The following is a 12,118-nucleotide window of genomic DNA, read 5'->3' as shown; positions in this document are numbered from 1 at the left end:
AAAGCTTGGCAGTTAGGCAGCCTGGCTTTCCTATGGGGGTTGAGAGACTTCAGAGAAACATTTGCCAAACTTGTTTCAGGCACTTCCCCAACTGCTGTCATAAAATTCACTTCCTGACTTAGTTTTGCCTAAGTTACAAATAAAGACATACAAAATATTTATCAACTTGTTGCAAAATTTCACATCACAGCACTTCCACCCTGATAAATCTTTCTATTATAATTAAGCAGTCTTAATTGTTTGCAGAGTCTGTTGCATAACTTATGCTTTGATTTGCAGTATTTGCTCTCCCCGTGTTAAAAGTTGTGCGTGGCCATTGTCCATTACATATTTTCTTTATTTCAAAGACAATCTAAAGAACTTGGGTGCGCTCCTGATGACTTGTATCTGCTCCGGCTTGCTTCGACTGTTTCTTTAGCTTTCTGCAGTCTTTATATGTTATCAGAACTGGTGGGTTCAACATGAGACAAGTCCACACCTTCCACTAACCTAACCCACTGAAATTTAAGTCTGTTGTGAGAATTCTTTTCTTAATCCATACTGATTTTCTGTCTAAATGCTAATTAGACCCCTGTCTCAAACTATCCATTTAAGCATATGCAGCTGTACAATTAACGTTAAAAATTTGAAGGGTAACATACCACAGGTGCCAGTACAACCACTACTGCCCAAGTGAGAGCACATGTGTCACTGCATAACTGTTCACAAACCAACATCTGTGGCCCCTCTTCACACATTTGGGGTTGATTTAGTTGCGTCTTGTGCTTTCTACCCATGGTGTAACCTTTGACTGCCATCAGCCTTTACCAGTATAGGCTGGCATCACCACCATGAGATATCATAGCTATGCAACTCCTCATTCTCCCCTGCAGGCCACCCCTAGAGTTGTTTGCTCACTATATGCATACTCGATATTGTAAACACCTCGGTTCAGAATTGGCCCACTGGTCCTGTACCTGTACCACAGCTGACAATCTCAGCAGGGCTTCCGAATTTTCCCAATAAAACTATACCTAAACATTGGAGCCCATATGACTTTGCAAATGTACCAGCTGCACCTGCTTCACCAGTTTGCTCAGTATACTTTTCTTTAATAATAGTATTAATTATATTAATTATCCCCATTAATTAATACCCAAAATCTACACTTTGAGACCCAAAATAATATTCTTATTTTTGGCATTCCTAACTGGTTTGTACTGTTTCCACCCCTTGGAATATAAATTTGCTGCAGTAATGAACAAACCTTTCCTTTTAAACTATAGCTATTGTGACTAGTCCTATTATTGCATGACTTGTGGACTTATTACTCACTTAAAACCCAGTGTCTTTTTCTTGCTGTCTCTTCAGTTCTTCCTCATGTCTTTGTCTTTGTCTTTAGTCTTTGCTTGTCGTCTTTTCCTAGCTTCTTTATTCATTCCACTATGTAGGCAGGTCTGCAAAATGGAAGGTGACAAATCAGTTTCTGTCCATCTCATCTTCTTGGTTGTCGACCTGGTGCCAACACTCAAACTTTGCTTCTGAGCATTCATTGGAACAGCTTGGCCACTAGTGCCACTCCACTCCAATGTGCTAGTTGTAACCCGATCTCCTGCATGGATTTTACTCTGCTAATTGCCTTCACTATTTATTTATTACCTGCACCAACACAAAGTCTGTAAAACCTTACAATAGAAGTAGCACTATTGCAAAAGATCAGGAAATTGAAACAGAAATAACTATTTTCCCTGTTCTGTCTTCCTGCGCTACCCTTCTATTTTTTTTTTTTTCATTGCCTGTGTGTCCTTTTTTATTTTATGGTAACTTCTACCTAAAAGTGTGGGCTAAAACCTCTCCAGAATCCAAGTGTCAAATCCAGCATCTCTCCTAAAACTGACCTTTGTTATTTACTCAAGACCAGCTCACTTTTCTCCATTTTATTGCATGGAGTTCCATAGGCTGTCTTTTTAAACAAGTGGTCAGTCAAGTTTTCGAATTACTGAAGTGTTTGTGCTTTTTAATTACAGCCGGGCCTAGCAGAGCTGTTAGGACATTCACACCTCTGTGCATTCTTTACCTTGCTGCCTGAGCTTGTAAACCTTCCTGCTGCGCCATCCCCCCATCCTTTGTTCTTTGGCTTGTCCTGTTTCATTCAAACCAACTCCTATACTGGTGCACTTTCTTTCCAACATCAGTCATTTTTGCACTAGAATTTTCAGACCTTTCACACACACTCAAATTTCTTTGATTTCCACACTTTCTTGTTTTACTTCTGCACTTTCTTCACTCAGTATCCTTATGCCATTATCCAGTTCATGCCCTTCAGTCAACAATTGCCATTCAAACTCACCAGCTTATCTGCCTTCTATCTGATTTTTATTTCCCAAATCAAATTTTAATGCAGCACTGGTTACCTTTCCTAACACTGGTGAAATATCTATCGGTGTAGCATGTTCTTTAAAATCCTGGACAGACCTCAGAATCACCTGGGGCCTCATGTATAACACCATGCGTAGAACTCACACTATAACATGGTGTAAGCACAAAAGCGGAAATGTGCATACACACAAAAAAAATCCAGATGCATAAATCTGTGGCGAACACCAACTTCCACGTTCTTCCGCTACATAAATCCTGATCAGTATGAAAAGTAACTCACATGCACGTGCCTGCTGTCCCGCCCCAACTCCTCCCAGAATTACGCCTCTTTGAATATGCAAATCAATATGAATAGGCCTTAAGCTCAGCCTTCTGTGAAAAGACAATAGCAAAAGTATGAGGGAAAATAGAAGAATTTCAGCGAATACCAAGTGGATGCAAAGAAAACATACTATTTGTTAGTTTTAAACAGTGGTATAAACAACAAATGGAAGTGACATAGCGTGTTGTAGAAACTCAAAAGCTCAAGTTCACAAAGTCGCACAGTGCCCGAAATAAAAAGAAGTTGTCACATATCAAAGTCACCATGAAAAGGCGAGTCGTAGGCCCACCGTCCGAGTGTCATATGAAAGCTTATTAGGGTACAGAAAAAAAAAAAAGGCACACTGTGGGGAAAAAAAGCACGAAATATCAACTTTAATTTAAAAATTTCCACTTTAATCATGTAGTTTATTTTGTCATTAAAGTAGAACATCATAAACTTCATCTTATAAATCATTTAATTTACTAGTTTCTCAAATCCCATCGTAATTAGAGTAGCACATTAAATGCTATGTTTTGTATTTGATCTTCTGTGTGCGTGAATCACTACGTGCTTCCGGGCCTTCTCTTCCTCCGACAGGACACAGAATCCATTATATTTGTAATATTACAGCTCTCTGAATAATTAAAATACTGAGAAGTATGCGTGATATCATTTTCATGATGATAGGAGTTAAAAGCATGTTATTATACATGGGAACACGGTGGCGCAGTGATTGTTCTTGTCTCATGCAAAATGCTTGCTGCGCCATGTGCGACCTTCGATGAAATACTTTAATATTACAGAAGTACTGTCTCTTTCAAACGTACTAACCCCCAATTCCTGTCCTTGCTTTTCTTTCTCCAAATGCCCAAGTGCCATACAATCAGCTCTGTAATAGACGTTAAGCCATCTGTACCTTAGAATGCAGATTCTTCAAAACTTTTAAGGAACAGTGAAATATCTTTGTAATGTTTAATTATTCTATCCATCTATCCTTCCAGTGTCATGCCAGCCACAGCAAGAATACAGCACGAGGCAGGAATAATCTGTGAACAAAGTTCCAGCTCCTCGCTAGCGCTGTGGCACCATGTAGTTAAAGTTAAAGCTTTATCTGTATAATATAATAAACATTTTGCTGCATTTCTTCTTAAAAATGATATCGTCATCATATGTAAATACGCGCTGTATAAAGTGGCTCAGGTTGTGCTATATTATAACTGTATCGCAAGTTTACAGTGAGGTAATTGTACTTATAAGTGCAAACAGTTCTACAAGGAGCACTTGATGGACTGATTGAGTACGTTTAAAGTTAATAATAATAATAATAATGGGTTACATTTATTGAGTGCCTTTCACAAACCCAAGGTCGCTTTACATACAAAGTAAAAAAAAAAAATAAATTACACAGACGACAAAAGTTCATAGAAGAAGAAAATTTTCAGTTGCGATTTAAAAGTGCAGAAACAGGAGCAATCTCGGAGAGACTGAGGAAGAGAGTTCCAGAGTTGAGGTGCTATAGCACTGAAGGACCTGCCTTCCAAGGTGGAGAGTCTAGTGCGTGGGACAGTAAGGAGATTACTGCTCGAGGACCTGAGAGAGCGACAAGGAGTGTAAGAAGCTAGTAGCTGAGTGAGGTAGGAGGGGGGCAAGGTTATGTAGGGCTTTGAAGGTGAGAAGCAGAATCTTGAATTTAATCTTTAATGGAACCGGTAAACAGTGAAGCTGGGAGAGAACAGGGGAGATATGAGCAAAATGCCTTTGTGTGGGTATACTGTATATATAATATATATATAATATACTGTAGCTTCTGTACAGATTTTGCAGGGAGGCCAATGAAGAGGGAATTACAGTAATCAATACGAGACATTATGAAACAATGAACCAAAGTTTGAGCAATCAGATAAGGACAGAAATGGACGGGCAGGCAGTGTTATGGAGATGATAGAATGAAATTTTGGAAAGAGACCTAATGTGTAACTTAAAGTTAAGTGATGAATGAAACAAAACACCAGATTTCTGACAACAGGAGCAGGTTTGACAAGTGTACCATCAACAGAAATAGAGAAATTGAATGCCTTAGAAAGTTGGGATTTTGGACCTACCAGTAACACTTCAGTTTTATTGGCATTAAGTTTGAAAAAGTTATTTTCCATCCATAGCTTAAGATCAGTGATGCATTCCGTGAGTGTGCTGGGAGGTGAATCTGTAGGGGAGTCTGAGCTAAGATATAACTGTATATTGTCTGCATAACAGTGGAAGTTAAGGCCATGTCTGCGAATAATCTGACCCAAAGGAAGGATATAAAGTAGAAAAAGTAATGGCCCAAGGACTGAAAACTGAGGGACACCATGTGACACAGGTGAGGTGGAGGATTTATATCGGCCGAGTGTGACAAATTGTTGCCTATTAGAAGATATGATGTGAGCCATTGAAGGGCTAAGCCAGAGATGCCTACAGCAGAGAGAGTTCTTGGATGAAACTGTTTGTGAACTGCGAGGTCCGTACAGGAAAGGCTCTGAAGCGTTTGTCGGATGAGAGCAGTTCAAATAGCGAATGGCTGAGGCAGCGTGTGCTTTATGCTGTATACCGATAATTCTCTTTCCGATCAGCTGCTGTACAGCTCTGATTCACACTCGGATACAGTGATATAAATACACCGAGTGGTGCAGTGAGAGTAATATGGAAGAATATGATCCGCTTGTGGCAACCCCTAATGGGAGCAGCTGAAAGAAGAAGAAGAAGGTGCAGTGAGAGTAACAACGCTAAAGCAGTTATGGTATTTGGAATAGTTTGACCATTCTGTGGACCATTATATTGTTACAGGTTAATTACAATCAGATGGATTAAACTAATAAACAATATGCGGTTAATTTCAATGTATTTATAAAGCCGCACGAGCGATATGGATGTAAAACAAGAAAGGGAAACCACACAGGAACAGAAGCACTGCTTTGATGCCGGGTGCCGCCAGTCTGCAAAACTGAGCGGAGAACTTGCGTATGCCAGGGTATGACCTACCGTGGAAATGTGCCGTGGCTTTATGGCAAGTTTAGGTTTTATACATCACGATTTGAGCATGGAAATGTTCGTACACAACATTTCTGTGCGTACACACCGTTTATACCATGAGGCCCCTGAAGATTGTGGTGCAGTGGAGAATAATTGAAGGTAACACCCTTTCTGTTTTACCTTCCTTTCATGCATCTCCTTTCCTTTTGCTCAAACTCACATTCCCACTCTTTATCTGAGCACTCATGTCTCTTGCAAGTCACCCACCAAGTTTTAGGGTTCCAGTCAGATCCCGTTACTACTGCCCTAACTTTCACCATGGGCGGTTTACACTTCTTTTTTTCCACTGCTTTCACTGCTTTCCACTTTATCAGTGGGTGTTCTACATGCTAGTACATCACAATTTTCACACCAACTGTTACATTCCTCAAAACTTTCACTCAACATTCTACAACTTTCACTTTCATTTACTTTGCTATTTTCTTTCTCATACTGATCTTCCTTATTACCAATAATACAAGATAGTATACCTCTTATAACAGCAGCTGTCTTCTTTATACCTGATCTCTGTTTTCCTGATTTTAATCCTTCCAGCCCCCTTCCATTTTGTGGCACGCTCAGCTCAGCTTCAGCTTACTACCTGCACTACCTGCACAACAGGTTTCCATTTCCTATCTTTAGCCTGCTTGCCTCTGCCACTCCACTGGCAGATGGCTTCTTTTAATATGAATTTAGGCATTTCTGAGACTACAATGCTACTCTAATACAATTTGCCAAATTCGTTATGGGTTGGCCTACTTTTGCCCCTGTAGGCAAACATACACGTACATACACAAAGATCCTAAACGAATAAGTGCTGTATGAATGACGCATAGTAGTGACCGAAAGAACGAGATCGCGAATACAAGCAGCTGAAATGAGTTTCCTCCGCAGGGTGTCTGGGCTTTCCCTTAAAGATAGGGGTGAGAAGCTCAGTCATCCGGGAGGGGCTCAGAGTAGAGCCGCTGCTCCTCCGCATTGAGAGGAGTCAGATGAGGTGGCTCGGGGCATCTGATCAGGATGCCTCCTGGACGCCTCCCTGGTGAGGTGTTCCGGGCACGTCTAACCGGGAGGAGGCCCCGGGGAAGACCCAGGACACGTTGGAGGGACTATGTCTCTCGACTGGCCTGGGAACGCCTTGGGATTCTCCCGGAAGAGCTAGAAGAGTGGCCGGGGAGAGGGAGAGTCTGGGCATCTCTGCTCAAAGCTGCTGCCCCCGCGACCCGACCTCGGATAAGCGGGAGACAATGGATGGATGGATGGATGAATGACGCATGCATGTCCCACCAACTCCATAGCACTTTAACCACTTAAATGCCGTATGAATGATGCATGCATGTCCCACCACTCCTAGCACTTTAATTAGGGACTCCCTACCACCAGCACTAACAAACATGCGGTGTCCTCGTGACACGCATGGAGTCTCTACACTTAGTTGGTTATATTCCATTCAGCAACCAAACAATGTTTTACTTCCACTGCATTCTTACACTGGGTGCTCTAAAATTCAGATACATACACAAACATATACGTCAACAGTATTTTACAAACAGGGTGCAAAACATGATTACCTCAAAATTCTGCCGATTATGCCAATTGTTTTGTCTTGGTAGAGTAATATTTTACTCTACTTTCCCCTATTGTATTATTAATATATAGCCTTAGTCAGAATGCCTCTAATCTCACAGACTTACCACTGTTTATATGGTATTATAGTATATAACTTCTCCCTACCTTCTCTTCTACATTTAAAACCTCAGGCAATTAGGTGTAGTAAAAGACAAGCAGGAGTTAAGTTACAATTTAAAACAATGTATTATTGATAATATTCATAAATAATAACAATATACAAAGTACATTTGAATATTGGCAACCATGCAACCTGATAAATGGTGATGTGTAGTTTCAGCGGAACACAGACTTGTTAGTTACTTAAAATGTCTCTAGTTAAGGCATCATTGGTGGTCAGCTTTCTTTAGAACAGGCTGCATGCCTTTCTCAGTATGGCTGCCTAGGCTATGCCCCTCATTGTGTTGTCCTTTTCAGTTCATGCATCAATTTGGTAAGAGAGAGAGAGTGAGGGAGTGAGCAAATTTATAGATTTTCTGACCAACCCGTACAGCCAATAGGGCGTCATGGTACTTAAAGGCTTCTGATACAAGCCAGTTCCAAACAACCATACTTCAGACCAAATGGGGGGATAGAACATCTTCACACCTGCCCCCAACCATATGATAAGGTAAAGCTTGGCAGTTAGGCAGCCTGGCTTTCTATGGGGGTTGAGAGACTTCAGAGAAACATTTACCAAACTTGTTTCAGGCACTTCCCCCAACTCTGTTGTAAAATTCACTTTCCTGACTTAGTTTTTGCCTAAGTTACAAATAAAGACATACAATATATTTATCAACTTGTATGCAAAATGTCACATCACAACACCCTCTTTTTTTATATAAAGATTCACATAATTATCCCTTACTTGATCTTTAGCTCTTAAACAAGATGTTAAATAAGGAAAGGACAATTTTTGTGTATGCAGTTAATCAGATTTTATTTATTGGTAAGATACTGTATAACAAAGGTTATATCATATTTATGTAGGATTCCAGAAGATTCCAATAGTTTCACAAACTTTTATTATTAATTAAGGATATACTCTCAGGTCAGGTGTATACTGTAGCACTTACAACTATCCTGATTGTGATAATTTATGTGGTTCATTATTTTAAAATAACTGGACCTTTTCACTGTTGATTGCTGCTGCTGTCTAGTATAATATTAATTAACATAGTGATTTCTTTAGTAGAGGACTCCATCTGTAGTCTGAAAACTTTTGTCATCTTGGAAGACACAGGCTCTGTATACACAAGAAGAGTGTCCATAGTGAGACTATTTTTGCCTCTGTTGGCAAAGAGAAAGATGACAGCTTTTATTTTACAGTTTGTAACCACATACCTCTTGTGAGTGTGGAAAGGTGTTTTAAATATGAGTTTTGTTGAAGAGTAAAGCAAAATTAGTTTTTCAGTTTTTGAAGTTTTCATAATAGTTTGGATAATTTAAATAATAATCATTAATGCATATTTGATGGGTTTTGCCACTGGTAAAAGTAGAAAACAGCTTGTGTTATAGTATTTTGATACTTTGTTTTGGGGTTTAAATAGTGTAGTGGAGCAAAAACATTTTTTTTTTTTTGCCTGTTAAAGTGCTTTTACTGCTTCGGGCCTAATTTGTTTTATTCATTTAATGTTAAACTTTTTAACATTGACTTGTGTAACTTTTACCTGCATGGAATGTGGGAAGTGATTTGTGTTCCTGTTGTTTCTGTCCTATAAGTGACCTTGCAAAGAGAATAGTTCTGGCGGCCAAATGAAACCATGTCTATATTTTTTGATGCTGGAGGCTAGGTTTTATTAATGCAATGTCTGAGGTCTTTGAAGTTGTGACTTTATGAGAAAATCCTAATTTCCTTACCTTTGTTCATTAATGTGTATGACTTCCAGGGAAACAGAATACCTGCTGTGCTAATTATTTCATTTATGTGCCACCTCTAAAATATGTAATGGATTTTCTGTGCTTCTGCAGGTATGAGACATGGAATTATAGAAGTAAATCCGGATGTCCTAAATCTTGTGTCTCATGCTACTCTTGAACGCTTGCGGGAACTTGTGGAAAAACTCACAGTAATTGCACAACACCGTGCACTATCATACAAGGTATTCCTATTTTTACTTTTTGCATTTTGTAATAATATTGGGTATCAGAAAGCTTTAATGTGACAGCTCATTTATTGTTTCAGTTATGTAGAGAAATTAGACCTTTAGTTTTGTCATCCAGCAAATATCACAATTAAAGAAGCTAAAGCAGATGTCTGTAGTTTTATTATATGTTTGAATGACTATTAAGACATCTTTCTTATTTTAGGGCGGAGTGGCGGCTCTGAGGCTAGGGATCTGCACTGGCAATCAGAAGGTTGCTGGTTCGAATCCCGTAAATGACAAAAAGGGACTCTGCTCTGTTGGGCCCTTAAGCAAGGCCCTTAACCTGTAATTGCTGAGCGCTTTGAGTAGTGAGAAAAGCGCTATACAAATGCAAAGAATTATTATTATTATTAATTATTATTATTATTATTATTAGTGTTTCAGGAATAGTTTCTAAAATATTTGGGCATTTGTAAACTTTAAACAAATTAACTTTCATAAATATACCAACTGTACATCATGAAATGTAGATTCAGAAGATGGCCTGAGATGCGGCATATAATATGTTATTCTACTGTTTCAATTGAAATTTCATACTCAATTTTATTCTCTCATAGCTCTGTGAAGAAACTTTGACTTACTCTCAGTTTACAGAAAATTTCAGCATAGTTTTGGTCTGGACATTGGTTAGGCTATTCCAGAACTCCAAGTGCCTTTTAATTCAAACATTTGTGCTATAGGGTTACTTTTGTGTTTTGGATAGTTGTCATGGTGCACGATCCAGCAGTTTTTGGTAATGGGCAGATGTTTATTTTAATATTCATCTGAAACATGTATTCACTTGTATTAAATATTTAAATGGAAGAGAAAAAAAAAAACTTTTTCTTTTTTTTGATTCAGGCATTTTCAAAGTAGACTGACTGTGCCCTTTACCTCACTACTAATCTTCCTCCACTACTTTGTTCCTTCCCTGAATGCGGTTACACCTATGGTATTCCTCTAAAAGTCACCCCAAGTGCTGTTATTGACATTACTGTTTGATACAGATGTGAATTACTGTATCTGTTCTGCAGACAACTAGACAATAATCACTAAACAAAATATCACAGGATCATTCACAGTCTTTACATTTCCACATATAACAAGCTGTATACCCTGAGAAAAGGAGATGGAATAATTTACTTCACAGAGCATGAATTAAAGATTAAAACACATAATCATGTGCAGTTAACCCCACTGACTGATACCAGTCAATCTGTAAATACACAGGGAGAATGTGTAACCTCCATGCATCCCCTGGTACTGTGAGGCAGGAAAGTCAACTCTGTGCTTCTTTTCCTCCTTTGTTACAACATCTCTACTAAACTTTCAAAACTTTAACCCAGTCAAAAGTAAACATATTTCTATAATGTTCGTTCAGTTCTTGTCACTTGATTGCATGCTATGTGTGTGCTCAGCCTCTCTCTCACTAGCTTTGATTAGATTGCTGAAACACACATATGCAACTGGAAATATCTTTGCAAAACAGTGCGGTAATTGTTGAGAAATAACACAATAAATTTGTTTTTTTGAGTGGCAGGAATAGGTTTATGTATGAATCCGTATGTGTTCCAGCATTGCGGGTGCACCTTGCGTAAATGTTGAAACTCATCCCCACAATGGCCACAGTGAACAGGAAATGTATCCTTGCTTCAAGAAAATAGTATCAAGAATCTGTGGTAAAATTTAGTACTTACGGTTTACTTTTGTTGTCAAAAGCATGCCTCACAAATGTGGAAAGCATGCTTTCTTAAATCAATATTTTTGCTGCCTCAGAGTGGACATATTCAGTAAGTTTTAAGGCTTTTATTTTAATGTTGGACCCCAACCTTTTAAAGTGCAAAATTAATAAAAATTGCTTCACTCCAGAATACAATTTTATGTGACAAATTAATATATAGCATAATTTTGAAGAAATAACTTTCACTTGAAAAATGCCAAACTAATCCTTTAAAGCTAAATAGGATTTAATAAAACAGTTTTGTTCAGGATTAGCTAATTTAGCAATGACAGTTTGTAATGTACTGGCAAAAAATAGCAACTCATTTAACATCTTTGTTCATTAGTAACTCAAGCATGCAAAGTGATTCTTATTAAGCAAAACTGAATTTCCATCCATCCATCATCGAACCCGCTATATCCTAACTACATGGTCACGGGGGTCTGCTGGAGCCAATCCCTGCCAACATAGGGCACAAGGCAGGAACAAATCCTGGGCAGCCCACCACAGGGCACAACACACACACACACACACACACACACACACACACCAAGTACACACTAGGGACAATTTAGAGCCACCAATGCACCTAACCTGCATGTCTTTGGACTGTGGGAAGAAACCGGAGCACCCAGAGGAAACACACGCAGACACGGGGAGAACATGCAAACTCCACGCAGGGAGGACCCGGGAAGCGAACCTAGGTCTCCTTACTGCAAGGCAGCAGCGCTACCCACTGCACCACTGTGCCGCCCAAAACTGAACTTGATTCTATATTTATATTGATTTTTTAAATATGATCTGAAGCTTTGTATGTAATAATGGAGAGACTGCAGTTCACAGCATGCAGAATATTGTTGAGGTGTGAGGCCACTCAGACCTGCCACCAGATCTTTTCCGGGAACAAATCTGTTAATGCTTTTTACAGTACCATTAATCAGAGGATATTTAGCC

General features: G+C 39.1%; 1 protein-coding gene across 2 annotated transcripts in view; it reads left to right on the top strand.

Annotated features, from left to right (window-relative positions):
• LOC114653365 (transcription initiation factor TFIID subunit 4-like) overlaps positions 1-12,118 on the top strand; it is a 333,979-nt gene that overhangs the window by 237,007 nt on the left and 84,854 nt on the right. For both annotated transcript variants that reach the window (XM_028803639.2, XM_028803638.2), the window contains exon 11: positions 9,290-9,420. In XM_028803639.2, the coding sequence (XP_028659472.2) occupies positions 9,290-9,420 (131 nt within the window). The remainder of the gene's footprint in view (positions 1-9,289; positions 9,421-12,118) is intronic.

Source organism: Erpetoichthys calabaricus, chromosome 6 (genome assembly GCF_900747795.2).
Source record: "Erpetoichthys calabaricus chromosome 6, fErpCal1.3, whole genome shotgun sequence".
NCBI classification, from domain to species: Eukaryota; Metazoa; Chordata; class Cladistia; order Polypteriformes; family Polypteridae; genus Erpetoichthys; species Erpetoichthys calabaricus.
Note: the sequence above shows the minus strand (reverse complement) of the source record. Positions and strands in the feature narration are given on the sequence as shown.